Source organism: Heloderma suspectum, chromosome 7 (genome assembly GCF_057233095.1).
Source record: "Heloderma suspectum isolate Gila_16-S chromosome 7, 16-S_ref, whole genome shotgun sequence".
Lineage (NCBI taxonomy): Eukaryota > Metazoa > Chordata > Lepidosauria > Squamata > Helodermatidae > Heloderma > Heloderma suspectum.
This window is the reverse complement of record NC_139464.1, coordinates 21,409,811-21,425,608: the sequence shown is the minus strand read 5'-3', so window position 1 is coordinate 21,425,608 and position 15,798 is coordinate 21,409,811. Positions and strand designations below refer to the sequence as shown.

Below are 15,798 nucleotides of genomic sequence, written 5' to 3'. Positions count from 1 at the left end.
TTCAGATTGGCACTTAAAAGTGAATGGAGCAACCCGAATACTTAGGGTACACGAGAATCTGTTGGAAAACTATTTGAGTGAAAGGAACCCCTTACCCCCGGGGCCTTTCTTTTTATTCTTCTTTGTTTTCTTCCTCTTTGAAAGTTCTGCAAACGCTTCCGCTGCTTTTTGAAGTTTGGTGACAAAATATTCAATGTCATCTAAAATGTGGTTTAGAATTTGCTAAGGAAAAAAAGAAGTTCCAAAATATCAGGGGTTTCACCCAAGCTGCAGCACAGTTAGTCACTAAGCAGAATTAAAAACCGTGCAGGGGAGGAGGAGAACATTCATCCACAGGAAGCAACACATGCATTTCCATATAACCCAACCCTATATTTTCCTCTGTTTTCCAAAGCCATCATCATTAAAAGCTCTTGCTCGGTGGGATTTGAGTCCCTGGGCCAAAGCCCAATTCTTTCTGCATGTTCTCCCACACACACAAACATCTTGTTGCAAGATTATTCTATTCTGGGATGGGATGGAAAGCTACCCCCCCCCCCGCCAACCTATTCTTCAAATGGCTGGCTATTACAACATCCTAAAACTATTAATGGTTGACAGTTGGGGTCTTTGCATTCTGGCGAGAAATAAGGTATTTTAACCACTTGGACAAAGTATTTCTAGCACTCAGTGCAAGAGGCGGAGGAGTGTAGGTGAAAGCTCCATGATGCAGGAAAAGAAAGTTCTGAAGCATGCACTTAATTGGCATTCTGTTTGTTTTCACCAGAGTTGGGCTTCATGCAGGACCTGAATACAGACCTCACTTTCAAGTCTGCGCTATAAACTCTCCCTCTCTGACCATGAGGCAGTGTAGTATAGTAGTTAGAGCAGGGGTGCAGAACCTCAAGCCCGCGGGCCAAATCTGGCCTGGTTGGGTACCAAATCCCCAGATGCCTCCTTACCCCTGGCCCCTCTCCTTGTCACCAAAGCAATTGTTTGGTGGTTTCCTGGCTTTTGTGTAGTTTACTCCTCATTCTAAAAAGTTGAAATGCCTCCCCTAGAGATGCATGAGCATTTCGTTCCTCTTTGCAAATCATGAGTACGTGTCCCGTTCCCAACCTCAAATGCGAACCAGGAATGTCATTTTTGTGTTCACATTCAAAAGCGTGCATATTCACATATGCACACGTGAATATTTGCTGACTTGCACTCATGCGCAACCCCCCACCATGCCCTTTTCAAGTTTTAGCCTATGGAGGAAAGTGTATTTTTTCAACTGCAGAAAAATGTGCACTTTTAAAGATGCACATTTTTCCTGATTGAAGGGGGGAAAAACCCTGCTTGCATTTGGGAATGCAAACAAGGCAAAATCAGCTTTGGGGAAGAATTCGGAGAACCTGAGCGAACTTCAACATTGCATGTTCACCCATCCCTGGCCTCTCCTAAGGCTTAGTTACTCGCAATAAGAACTTTAGGGCACTATCCTATGGCCGCTACGCACCGGCTGGATGCCTGTAAGCTTATTCAGTTTTTGGGATCCAACTTCAGAGCCAGCACTCCGATCTCGGAGTAAACCGCCTCCCCTCCCCCCTTGTAGACGGCACGGATTGTCCCAGGCTCTGTGTTCGTAATAGCGGGAGGAAAGGGGCCATTCCCAGGGGCGGGGAGGAGACCTCAGAAGGGCCAGTACGATGCTTCCGATACATCGTCTGGCCACCACCCCCCGCTCCAAAGTGCTGCGGCTAGATGGCTGAAATCACCCGTCTAGCTGCAAATGCAGGGCAGTCGGGGTGCAGAGGCAAAGATCCCCTCGTGCTTCACCCTCCCTGCACTGGATAGGCGGTCGCCTCCAAGTTTGGAGGCGGCTGCCCATCCCCATAGGATTGCTACTTTAAGCTAAAATATGGTGGTATGTTTGGTCCCACACTTGATCTTTATCAAGGGAAAAACCCTTAGAGATTCTTTTGGAGGATTTCCTCCAAAAATCCTCCAGAACAATCTCTAAGGGTTTTTCCCTTGATAAAGACCAAATGTCAAAGCGCGTTGGGAATTCAATGGGTGCAGCTATTTCTTTTTTTACTTCGGTTTCCAGCCTTACAGCTGTTTTTTTCTGGTCCCTATTGGCACTGCTGTTTGGTCCCACCCCTTTTGTCTTTGCTCCACCCCTCTCCCCTGCAGCTGAAGCCATCACTGGAATGTGGCCCTTGAGAGCTTCTGTAGTATTCGGCCCTTGGAGTGAAAGAGACTTGACACCCTAAGTCAGAGAGTCAGACTAGACCAGGGAGACCCTGGTACCATACCTTGCTCAGCCATGAAGCCCAGCTTCGGTGACTAGTGCCTGTCATCTACTTTGCAGGGTTCTTGGGAAGATAAAATGGGGGTTGGAGATGAGAGAACCACGCATTCCACCCTAAGCTCCCTGGAGGAACTACATAATAGAATAATACTAATAAAATATGAATACTACTACTAATAAAGTAATAACACTAGTCTGTTTCCCGCCTCCCAGCTGAGCAGAGCAGAGGAAGCTGGTCCAGCTGGTCCAGGGACTACAGAAGCAAGCAAGATCCCAGAGAGCGAGTGACCAGAGCGAGCGAACAGGGGGAGCAAACAGGAGTTGGCCAGGGGAGTTGCAGAGGAGACAAAGTAGACAAAGTCAAAGGGTGAGTAGAGGACCAGGCACAGGCTACTCTAGAACAATCAGAAAGCTAGACACAAAAAGGGAAAAGAGACTATGGAAAGACAAGACTCTCCAGTGGTGGTGACCTGCAAGGTGTGTGCCATGTTTGTTTTCTGGCCTACACGTGCAACAAGTGCGAGCTGATCATGCTGCTGGAAGAAAAAGTAAGAGGACTGGAGTGGTGACTGTTAACCCTCTGGGGAATAAGAGAACACAAAGAGTTCTTGGACAGAATGGTGGAACTACAGCAGCAAAGTGAAGACCAGAAGCTTGAAGAGCAACAGCAAGATGAGGCAAAAGTGGGAAATGCTGAGGTGAGGAAAAATGCAGTAGAGAGTATCCTCTACTGCATTTTACCCTTGGAAAAAGGTAACAGAAGAAGAACTAGACGCCACTCTGCACCAGTGAAAGCAGTGGAGCTGTGGAACCAATTCCAGGTACTTGAGGATGTGACTGGAGGACAGCCTGCAGAGGAAGAATTACAGGGGAACCTGCATGAGAGTGAGCAAGAGGCTGAAGGTCAGTCAAGCAGAGGCGATGAAACCAAGGCGTACAGCAACAACAAGAAAAGACTAGTAGTAGTGGGAGACTCCTTGCTGCGTGGGATCGAGACCCAAGTATGTCGCAAAGACCCGTGGACTCACCAGGTACGTTGTCTCCTGGAGGATGGATTAGAGACGTGACTGAAAGGTTGCCTGCACTCATAAAGCCCACTGGCAGGTATCCCTTTCTTCTCATCCACGTGGGAACAAGTGATACCGCCAAGCGGAGCTATGAAGAAATCACGTCAGACTTTGAAGCTTTGGGAAGGAAACTCAAGAACTTTGGGGCCCAGATAGTTTTCTCATCCATCCTTCCAGTAGTTAGAAGCGGGAAAGAAAGGGAAAGAAAAATACTCTGGGTGAATGACTGGCTACAAAGGTGGTGCCGGCGCGAGAGATTTGGATTCTGGGAGCACGGGCTATACTTCCTGGAAGATGGACTGTTGGCAAGGGATTGGTTCCACCTCACCAAGGCTGGGAAGAATATGTTTGGCCAGAGCATGAAGAACTTCATCAGGAGGGCTTTAAACTGAATCCTTCAGGGAAGGGAAATGTAAAGTTGAGGGTAACAATGGATGAAGGCTCATACACTGCAACGGAGAGAACAGCTCTAATAGCACCCAATAATAGTTTTCAGAAACATGTAGGAAGAAAGCCAGACCATGAAACACATGGTCTTCCATGTCTATATATTAATGCCCAGAGTATGGGAAACAAACAGAATGAACTTGAACTCTTAATACAGGAAGGAAATTATGACTTGATAGGTGTAACTGAGACTTGGTGGGATGACTCTCATGACTGGAATACAGCAATTGAAGGATACAACTTGTTCAAAAAGAACAGGAGGAGCAGAAAGGGAGGTGGGGTTGCACTGTATGTGAAAAATACATATCTCTGCACAGAAATACAGGAGGATGAGCTTGGTAGCCCCATCGAGAGCATCTGATGCTACTACTACCGGCCACCCAATCAAGGAGAAGATGAGGATGAAACTTTTGAAAAGCAAATAGCCAATGTTTCAAGGAAGCATGATGATGTAGCAATGGGGGACTTCAGTTTCCCTGATATTTGTTGGGAGACAAATTCTGCAAAACATGGCCCCTCCAGGAAATTCCTGACTTGTGTGGCAGATAACTTCCTCCTACAGAAAGTAGAGGAAGGAACTAGAGGATTGGCTATCCTTGACTTGATCCTAACCAACAGGGATGACTTAGTGGATAAAGTAGCAGTTACTGGAACTCTGGGGGAAAGCGATCATGTTATACTTGAGTTCTTGGTTCTAAGGGAAGCAAAAGCCGAGTGTAATCAAGTGTAGTCAAACGCGTACCCTGGATTTTAGGAAAGTCAATTTTAATAAACTCAGAACAATGATCAAGTAAGGTCCCATGGGAAAAGGAGTCCAAGATGAGTGGGAGCTCATCTTGGACTCAAAAAGGAAAGTTTCAAGGCACAATTACAAACAATTCCAACAAGAAGAAAAGGTGGAAGACAAGAGAAGAAGCCAATGTGGCTTCACAGAAAGCTTAGAGATGACTTGAAAACAAAAAAGGACACATACAGGAAGTGGAAAGAAGGCCAAGCTACAAAGGAAGAGTACAGGCAGGTAGCACAGAATTGCAGGGATGGCATCAGGAAGGCTAAAGGTGAGAACGAGCTGAGGTTAGCGAGGGATGCTAAAAACAACAAAAAGGCTTTCTTCAGCTACGTGCATAGTAAAAGACAGAGGAAAGAAATGGTGGTTCAGCTAATAAATAAGGATGGCAAAATGATAACAGATGACAAAGAAAAGGCAGAGGTGCTCAATTCCTACTTTGGCTCATTCTTCTCCCAAAAGAGGGTCTATGAGCCCCCTGGCAAAGGCAAAGTGCAGGCTGAAGGAGCAGGATTGCAGCTTGAGATTGATAGGCATATGGTCAAGGAACACCTAATTGCTTTGAATGAATTCAAATCTCCAGGGCCAGATGAACTGCATCCTAGAGTAATAAAGGAACTGGCAGAAGAACTCTCAGAACCACTGTCTATTCTCTTTGAGAAATCATGGAGGATGGGTGAAGTGCCAGATGCCTGGAGGAGGGCTAATGTTGTTCCTATCTTCAAAAAGGGTAAAAAGGAGGAACCTGGGAACTACAGACCAGTCAGTCTGACATCAATCCCTGGGAAAATTCTGGAGCAGATGATAAAGCAATCCATCTGTAAGCACCTTGAAAACAATGCAGTGATTACTCGAAGCCAACATAGATTTGTCAAGAACAAATCCTGCCACATGAATATGATCTCATTATTTGATCAGGTCACCTCCCTTGTGGACTGTAGGAATGCTGTAGACATAATATACCTCGACTTCAGCAAAGCTTTCGACAAAGTTCCCCATGATATCCTGATGAGCAAACTAGCTCAAAGTGGGCTAGATGAAACAACGGTCATGTAGGTCCACAGTTGGCTACAGAAGCAGACTCAAAGAGTGCTTATCAATGGGATCTCCTCAAACTGGGGAGAGGTAACGAGCAGGGTACCGCAGGACTCAGTCCTGGGCCCACTGCTCTTCAACATTTTTATTAATGACTTGGAGGAGGAGGAGGTGCAGGGAAAGCTGATAAAATTTGCAGATGACACAAAATTGGGCAGGATAGCTAATACTTTGGAAGACAGAAACAAAATTCAAAGTGATCTGGATAGGCTGGAGCGCTGGTCAGAAAACAGCAGAATGAAACTTAATAGGGATAAATGCCCAGTTCTGCACCTAGGAAAAAGAAACCAAATGCACAGTTACAAGATGGGGGATACGTGGCTCAACAACACTACAAGCGAGAAGGATCTTGGAATTGTTGTAGATCACAACCTGAAGATGAGCCAACAATGTGATGTGGCTGCAAAAAAGGCCAATGCTATTTGGGGCTGCATTAATAGAAGCAAAGCTTCCAAATCCCAGGAAGTACTAGTTCCCCTCTACTCAGCACTGGTTAGGCCTCGTCTGGAGTACTATGTCCGGTTCCGGGCACCACATTTTAAGAAGGATGCAGACAAACTGGAGAGGGTTCAGAGGAGGGCAAGAAAGATGAGCAGGGGACTGGAAACAAAGCCCTATGAAGAGAGACTGAAAGAACTGGGCATGTTTAGCCTTGAGAAGAGAAGACTGAAGGGAGATATGATAGCGCTCTTCAAGTACTTGAAAGGTTGTCACAGAGAGGAAGGCCAGGATCTCTTCTCAGTCATCCCAGAGTGCAGGACATGGAATAATGGGCCCAAGTTACAGGAAGCCAGATTCCGGCTGAACATCAAGAAAAACCTCCTGACTGTTAGAGCAATACGACAATGGAACCAATGACCTAGGGAGGTGGTGGGCTCTCCCACACTGGAGGCATTCAAGATGAGGTTGGACAGCCATCTGTCAGGGATGCTCTGACCTGGATTTCTGTATTGAGCAGGGCGTTGGACTCGATGGCCTCATAGGCCCCTTTCAACCCTCCTCTCCTCTCCTCTCCTCTCCTCTCCTCTCCTCTCCTCTCCTCGCCTCTCCTCTCCTCTCCTCTGAGTCTATGACTTCTAGTGCTACTGCTACTACATCATCACCACCACTACTGCCATCTGCCATACTACTAGCCTGTGGCAGTGGTTCTTGAACTCTCTCCTGGCAAACCCGGTAGTTCCTTGGAAACTTATCAAGCATTCCTGAATCAGATTTTAGTAAGGGCAGATCAGCTTCCCTCACTCCTATGCGGCTTCCTTTGGAATGTGCAACTACAAAGAGGGAATTTGTATATCTCCTAGGTTCATAACTCTTGTGGCAGCACTGTGCAAGAAATGTGCGTGCGACACAAAACATGTCCCCTGAATCCTGCGCAACACGCATAGGAGTTCCACAGCAGAAGCTCAAGGGCTTCTTAGGATAAGCTGATGCCAAAGGGGTTCCCTGAAGTAAGTAAAGTTTGAAAACCAGCAGCCTAAGGGAAGGGGCTTGATTACTTTGTTTCTTCTAGCTCTTTTATGTGCTTTTTTTTCGTGGAAACACCACTGTAAATAGAGGAAAACACAATTGTTGGCGGGTCACTTCTCAACATCTGGGAGGAGACAAGTGTCCCCCACCTCCCCACTGCTGGCTAGGGCCCTGCAGCAATCAAAAAGGATTGTGAAAGGCCTCGAGCTGGTAGCCGGAGTGCCAGCTGGCACAAGGAATGGGCACAGGAGGACCCCTGGTGTGGTTGCCTCGGCAATGGGGAAGCGGCAACTCCAGCAGGAGGACACAGATGCTTCTGGAGAGGCTGAGAACCTCCAAAGGGCATGGGCAGCTTTGATGAATTCTGAGTGAGGGAGGCAGCGAAGGAGGATTAGCTCTGCAGCCCCACTAGTGAGTGGAAGCCAGGCATGAAGAAAGAGGTGGAGGAAGCGGGTGACTATCTAACCTTTAGCCTTAAATGGTTTGGGTCCAAGTTACTTGAAGGACCGCCTCCTCCCCTATCAGCCTGCCTGCACTCTGAGGTCATCAGCAGAGGCCCTTCTCATTCACCCACCCCCAAGGGTGGTTTGTTTGTTAATTACATCTATGTGCTACCCAAAAACCAAAGCTCTCTGGGTGGTTCACAACAGTTAGGTTAGGCTGTGAGTACAAAGGAGAAGGTCTTTTCAGTGGTGGCCCTGCAGCTTTGGAATCAGCTTCCCTTGGGGCTTCATTGCCCTGTCTTTGCAGGTCTTCAGAAAAGATCTGAAGACCAACCTGTTTTTGCTGGCCTTTCCATAGTTCTTGGGCTGCATCTGTTTTATTTGATAACTCCTGTTTTATTACATTTTTACTGAATATGTATTTACTAATTTTTATTGTTTTTGTTTTATATGTTTTTAAAATCTTGTACACTGCCTTAAGGTGACCTAAAAATAATTTTAAATAAATCAATAACCTCCCCACCATATATGAGTCTTAGAGCAGATACTCAAGGTGGTGCGAGTCCAGGAGAGGCAGCAGCGGTCATTGGGATCCCTCACAAGCATTGAAGCATGAAGTACCTCTTAGGAAATCCAAGAGCAACTGGGTTCAGTCCCTATTAATTCTCTTTCCCCCTCATGAGGCCATACCTTGATGTTGGACAGATGGTTGCTGTGAACAGAACCCAGAGCTCACATCCAATACTTCACGAGGTTTGAGGAATGCAGGGCATGCACACACACGGGCAGGCACACACACACACACACACACACATGCACTTCTTCCACTTACAACATCTCTGTCAATCTTGGCTGCCATCAACTCAGCTGTTTCTTCATGCTCATGGAACTGCCGTGCTTTCTCAACTAAGGAAAAAAACATATGAGCTGAACAACCCAACAGAGCAAAGATGTGGGGAGATTGTAAAATGACTCCATCATCCAAGGAACCCATAAGAACAGAAGTGGAAGGAATATTTCTGAATCCATCAAGGACAATGCACATTCCATGCTGGTTGTGAAAAGGGTCATGATGAGAAACCAAGATCTTCTCCCATTTCCAAAGAAATGTTCCAGAGATTTGGGACCGCTCTTGTATAGTAATTCTATATTTACTATTAAAATGTATACTCCATCCTTCAATCAAATTATCAGGATAGCTTAAAATAAAATACAATATTAATTATTACATAAAAACAAGCCAAACAACAAATCTATACACCTAGCATGAAAATAAAAGGGCATGGTGAAATATAACAAAAGTTTAAAAGCCTGGGGAAATAAAAGGTCTTTACCTGTATCAGAAAGTCAGAGAGGGTGCCACATAAGCCTCACTGGAGAGAGCATTCCAAAGCAGAGGTGCCACAACTGAAAAGGCCCTTGCCCTGTTAACTACTTGCTGCACCTCAGATTGTGGGGGAACCTGGAGAAGGGCCTCTGACGTTTGTCTTATCATCTGTATTGATCTGGAGTCCTGTTTCTGTCAGGGCCCCACCAAAATGGATTCTTTTGGATTACCAAGATGAAACAAAGCCACTTGTACAAAAGGAGGACAGTTTATTGAAAGAAAAAGAATGCAGAATAAATATACAAAGAAAGCTCACATCTCTAATCAGCCAATGACGCTGTCACAGCTGATACGTCTATCTGAGTCCCCCAGATAGGCTAGAAGTTGTTCTTCTAGGACCGGCAAAAGTTCTCCAAACTGATAGCATGCATATTTCCAGTTGGAGCAAGACCAAAGGACAAAGCCTGCAGGCTGGATTTTATAAGCTTGCATGCTAGATGTCCCTCCCCTAGCTCATGAGCTGACAGGCAACACTTCTCCCCCTTCTCCAAAGAAACGGGGGGGGGGGGCTCTCTTTTGCTTCTCATGGGAGGAGAGGAACAACACCTTTACCTCTTTCGCTGCATGAGATCACGTGGCTGGCTGCAGCAGCTTCAAGGCGAGAGCTGTAATTCACTAGCCTGTGTGAGGAGCCCACTCCCCTTGTTAACTATCAGCTGGTTAGGCCACACTACACAGGTCACAGGTCTCGTATGCTGTGAAGCCCACCTGATTGCTCACTAACAAGTCATGGCCAGAAATATTGGAACAAGGATAACTGTTTTGGCAGTTGGCCTCTGTACACCACCACGTTTGAAGTTGAAAGGAAACACACTCAGCTGGAAGCGAAGTCAGGACTTCCAGCTGTAATTCAAGGGGTCTGACAAAAGTGGGGCCCTAACCATTCAGGAAGGACAGCCAGTGGCATACACACACACCCATCGTTGGTGGCTCATAAGTAATGGAACAAACCAGCATCATTTCAAATTTAAGGATTGCCTTTAATACCTGGATGAAAATCCTTTGCAGTCAATGACTGCCTGAAGTCTGGAACCCATGGACATGACCAAATGCTGAGTTTCCTCCCTCAAGATGCTTTGTCAGGCCTTTACTGCAGCTGCCTTCAGCTGCTGCTTGTTTGTGGGTCTTTCTGCCTTCAGTCTTGCCTTCAGTAAGTGAAAAGCATGCTCTATTGGGCTGAGATCAGGTGACTGACTTGGCCATTGAAGAACATCCCACTTCTTTTCCTTGAGAAACTCTTGGGTAGCTTTTGCTGTATGTTTTGGGTCATTATCCATCTGCAAAATGAAGCAGCATCCTAACAGCTTGGCAGCATTCAGCTGAATCTGAGCAGAAAGTATAGCCCTATACACTTCAGAATTCATCCTGCTGCTTTTATCAGCAGTCAGGTCATCAATAAACACCAGTGACCCGGTTCCATTGGCAGCCATACATGCCCATGCCATAACACTGCCTCCACATGTTTGACAGGTGATGTGATATGCTTTGGATCATGAGCTGTTCCTTTCCTTCTCCATACTTTTCTCTTCCCATCATTCTGGGACAAGTTAATCTTGGTTTCATCAGTCCAAAGAATCTTATTCCAGAACTGGGCAGGCTTTTTGAGGTGTTTGCTGGCAAAGGCTAATCCGGCCTTTCTGTTCTTGACCATTACCAGTGGTTTGAACCTTGTTGTGAAGCCTCTGTATTTACATTCATAAAGCCATCTCTTGACTGTAGATGTTGACAATGACATGCCTACCTCCGCAAGAGCATTCTTGACCTGTCTAGATGTTGTGAAAGGGTTCCTCTTCACCATGAGCAGCATTCTACGGTCATCCACTTTAGTTGTCTTCCGTGGTCTGCCAGGCCTTTTGCTGTTGCTGAGCTTGCCAGTTAATTCCTTCTTTTTCAGGATGTTCCAAACTGTTGTGTTGGCCTCTCCCACTGTTTTTGCTATCTCTCTGATGGGCTCATTTTGTTTCCTCAGCCTAATGATGGCCTCCTTCACTCTCACGGACACCTCTTTGGACCTCATGTTGGGAGTTCCAGTGAACAGCTACCAAATGCAAATGTAACCACCTCCAGGCCTTTTATCTGCTTGATTGGTCATGGGGCACCCAGGAAACAGGCCACACCTGGCCATGCAGCTGCTTGTCAGCCATTTGTTCCATTACTTATGAGCCACCAACGATGGGTGTCTGTGTAGGCCACTGGCTGTCTTTCCTGAATGGTTAGTGCCCCACTTTTGTCAAACCCCTTGAATTACAGCTGAAAGTCCTGACTTCGCTCCCATCTGGGTGTGTTTCCTTTCAACTTCAATGTGGTGGTGTACAGAGGCCAACTGCCAAAACATTATCCTTGTTCCAAAATTTCTGGCCCTGACTGTATAACAGCTGCATACTAGCTGCCCATCTTGAACAGGAAAGTATGCATTTGGCCTCTCAGATCCACGAACCATTTTGGCCTGACAAACACCCTTGTAAATAAATCCACAAGCGCATCCCACTTCTGAGTGTTGAGGAGCAGTCTACCTGAAGGAGCGCCTTCTCCCATACGTTCTTGGCCAATTGCTAAGATTGTCTTCGGAGGCTCTTCTCTCGGTGTTGTCGCCCACAGTGGTGCGATGAGTGGCTAGTAGGGAAAGAGCCTTCTCTGTAGTGGCCCCTCTTCTATGGAACACCCTTCCCACAGTGAAGATGCACATGGCGTCTTCACTGTACACATTTAGATGCCAGGTCAAGACCTCCCTCTTCCAACAGGCAATTAGCCTTTAATCTGTTCTCTGATTATTAACATTACTGCTGGCTATTTAATATTTCTAATACCATAATGTTTTAATATTTTCACATTTTGATATTTTCATTCTTGTATTTATTGTTTGGGTTGTTATTGTATTGTTTTGGGTTTTTTATGATTGCAAACCACCCCAAGGGCATCTGCCAGCAGGATGGCATGGGCAGAATCCAATGGGGCACTTATGCCCCCAACAATTCCTTTCCACCTCAAATCCCTTTCACAAGCGGCGGTTCCTGCCACTTTCATGGCACCAGCAGCACCCACTGCTTACGCAAGGGAGATTCAGCACTTCCTAGGACAAGCCTTGAAATGAGTGGAAATGCTCATTTCTGGAAGGAGGCAGGTCGGCAGAGCTCCCTTGTATGAGCTCCGCTGACCTGCCTCCTTCCAGAAATGAGCACTTCCACTCGTTTCGGGTTGCCCTAAATCATTGTTGCATAAGCGGTGGGGGTTAATTGTGCAATGCAAACATAGGAGTGGAAGGGAATCAGCAGGGGGAGAAATACCCCACTGGATTTTGCTATCTATCTATCTATCTATCTATCTATCTATCTATCTACCTACCTACCTACCTACCTATACACATATATAATAAAATTTAGAAATATATAAAAAACAAATAAAATAAGTGTTAACTGCAATGGTGCTACCACCCCTTTTGCCAGCAGTCTGGTTATAAAAAGTCTTGCACCAAGCAAGGCTGTTAGTTCGTCTATTTCAGCATTTTCTGTTCTGACTAGCATCACCCTGCATGGTCTTGAGAGTGGCATGGGGGGAGGGAGGGGCATTCCTCAGCCTTCCCACCTGAGATCCTTCAAAATGAAGGAGCCAAGTATGAACCTGGGACCTTCTATGTTGCAAAGCATGCTGCAGGAGTGCTGCAGGGGTATCAAACTCTTGCAGGGGTATCAAACTCCTTTCAGCCTGAGGGCCGAATTCAATTTCGGAGAAGCTTTCAGGGGCTGGATTCCAGTGCTGGGTGGGGCCAAAGCAAAGGGAGCGGGGTGCCAGTAACCAAGCCCTAGGATAAACATTTCACACTTTCAGAATGGGGGAAAATGGGCAGAAGCTGGGAAATCACCAAACAACTGTTGTTCAGGGAAAAGGGGGAGGGAGTATGGCCATCTGGAGAACCCGAGAGGGCCAGATTTGGCCCCCAGGTTGGTTAGATCTGGCCCACGGGCTGGAGGTTTAATACTCCTGTGCTACTGGATTGGTAGAACTGGTTTGCATCTGGGATGAAGTCAGCAAACGTGGGCTCCCTGCATGTACACTCAGAAGGCCAGCTGCAGGGTCCATTGATCCAAACCTAGCGATGTGGGTATGCCGTGATTTTTCATGAGGGCAGAATGTGGTAGCGGCAACAAGTCCCAGCTTCCAGAGAATGTCAGCTTTCATTTAAAACACACACACGCTCCTGTGCATGTTTACTCAGAAGTAAATTGTGCAAAACAGGAAAATACATTTCAATCAAGCAAAGGAAAGCAGAATTTAGCTGTTGTTTGATATTGTGAGTACACAATCGTGTGAGTACATATAGCCTTGCTTATATGCTACCAGAAGGTTCATCCCAGGCCAGGCCAGCAGGCTACATAAAGCCCAAGGCTGTGGGTCCAGCAGGCCCACCACAGAGCATCGTCTCTGATCTGCAAGGTTATCTCAACATTTCAGCAACACTCACTATCTCCTTGTTCAGCTGCCCAAGCAGACCAGGCTGCTACCCGGCTTCTGACATCCACCTGCGTAACGGTACCTGGGGGGACAGGAGCTGGTGCTGTTGGTGGTGGAGGAATGGTGCTGTCAGCTTTGGAAATCATCCTAGGCAGCAGACATAACAAATCACATCAGAAACACCAAGAAAATGAAATATCCCTCCCCCGCCCCTGCCATGGTTTATTAAAGCAATGGGGTGGGGTGGGGTGGGGTGGGGTGGGGAGAGGAATCTTGTATGCCGAAATCTCAGTTACATTGTCAGCATTGTCTCTCTGGGCAGCAGTACATGGCAACATCAGTAAATTATAAATACAAACCTTTGGATGAGGTGGAATATTATGTGCTTCCAAACCAAAGTAACATTAACATCTTCATACGACAGATGCATATAGAAACAAAACATGCATCGCTCAAATCAAATCAAAATGAATGCATGTTTTCTTATACAACTTTGAGCAAAGCTAATGTGAAGATATGAATAAAGATCAGATTTCACCAATAGGTGGGAAAAGTGGAAGCCCACAAAGTTTCACAGATGGGGGCTTGGTGTTTTGTTTTGAAAAAAGGCTTGAAGCAATTGTGGAAAGAGAAGAGCTGCCCACACAGAATTTGAAGACTGCCATCAAAAGATAACCCAGAGAATGCTCAGGATTGTAAATAGTTGTACACAAGTGAGATGTCTAACAAAATGTGACAGTATATTCTCACCCCTAGCAGGAGTGCCCCTGATCAAAGTTTATGCCAGCCTTGATACCGTAAGTTGCAAGGGGCTTCAGTAGGTCATTCCATTCCCCTGCCCACCCCAGTTTTCCATGTTTCTTTTCCAACATTCCATTACCCCTGAGCATGCTCAGTCCTCACTGGGCTGGGGTTTTTTTTGGGGGGGTGCCCCCATAGTTTTTTCATTCAAGGTTTTTTGTACTTTTGCAAACCTCAGGGCACCCCCACACATGCTCCTTGTCTCTCAGTGGTCATGTGTTGGCTCCATTTCTGATGGCACTCACCACCTGAGTTCGCTATTAGAGAGAAAGGAAAGGTTCCTCCTGTGCAAGCACCGGGTCATTACTGACCCCTAGAGGGATGCCGCTTGCGCTGGTGTTTTCATGGCAGGCTATAGCAGGGTGGTTTGCCATTGCCTTCCCCCAGCAAGCTGATTACTCATTTTACCGACCTCAGAAGAATGGAAGGCTGAGTTGACCTGAGCCGGCTACCCGAGACCCGGCTTCCGCTGGGATTGAACTCAGGTCGTGGGGAGAGTTTCAGTTGCAATACTACCACCTACCACTCTGCGCCACACGAGGCTCTTCGCTATTAGAAGGAATTATAATAATATCATTTGCCAATCAAGGCTTGAGCTTTACCTGAGTGTTTCAAGTCTTCTCTTTGGCTTCCCCCCTTTGCTGTCACTGATTGCACTTTCAATGTCTTCATGGATTAAGTTAGCCTGGGCAGAAGCAGAAGCAATTAAACAGGCACAAAAACAAAAACCTGAGCAAGTCAGATATAGAATGTCCTAAGACTTTAAAAGCAGAGCTGTGTGAATGCCGCCATAAGAAAGGCAGAATTTTGTCGCAAGGAAACAAATTCTGCAGCAAGAAAAGCCGATTCCCGCAAGTAATATAAATTGTGCAAACTAAGCACACTTTCAATATTATTGCATCATTTATTGTGTTTCAAGATGGTGAGCAACATTGAATCCTCACCCCTGAATCACTGCAAATAGACACCACTTTGGGCAATGAATTGACCCTAAGTTAAGGATTGTAAGTGGACGATGCTAGGCCAGATTGGCTCCCACCCTAAGAGGTGTTCTATGAACATAAGACCTGCTAGTTCAGACCAAGGGGCTGTCTACTGTAGCATCCTGTTTCCAACAGTGGCAAACCAGATACCTCGAGGAAGTCTGCAAGCGGGGCATGAAGGCATCAGCCCTCTCCTGCTGCAGCTTCCCCACAGCTGGAATTGCAGCACGCTGCCTCTGAATGGGAAGGTTCCATACAGCCATCACGATGGATAGTCGCTCATAGAGCCTTGAATCCATGACAGCCACCCCCAACCTGGTGCCCACCAGATGTGTTAGACTACGATTCCCATAATTCTCAGCCAGCATGGCCATGACCTTTTAGAACAGGGGAAAATATGCAAAAGCCAGGTAACAGTCAAATGGTCAGCAATCAGGGGAAAGGGGTGGGGCGGCCATCTGGGGGACCCAGGTGTATGGGAGTTGCGGTCCAAAACATCTAGAGAGCACCAGATTGGGGAAGGCTGCTCCATAAATCTTGGTCTACCAAATGGCCCCCTTACCCCTTTTCCCCTATCACTGACCATTTGGTAGTTAC

At 46.5% G+C, this 15,798-nt stretch overlaps 1 protein-coding gene across 9 annotated transcripts in view; it reads right to left on the bottom strand.

Moving 5' to 3' along the window:
- EPS8 (EGFR pathway substrate 8, signaling adaptor) overlaps window positions 1-15,798 on the bottom strand; it is a 219,117-nt gene that overhangs the window by 44,735 nt on the left and 158,584 nt on the right. For 7 of the 9 annotated variants that reach the window (XM_084809224.1, XM_084809227.1, XM_084809222.1 and 4 more), the window contains 4 exons: window positions 14,821-14,903; window positions 13,428-13,564; window positions 8,414-8,487; window positions 96-222 (listed from right to left, as the gene is read on the bottom strand). In XM_084809224.1, the coding sequence (XP_084665350.1) occupies window positions 96-222; window positions 8,414-8,487; window positions 13,428-13,564; window positions 14,821-14,903 (421 nt within the window). The remainder of the gene's footprint in view (window positions 1-95; window positions 223-8,413; window positions 8,488-13,427; window positions 13,565-14,820; window positions 14,904-15,798) is intronic. The other 2 variants (XM_084809230.1, XM_084809231.1) reach the window with 1 other exon arrangement.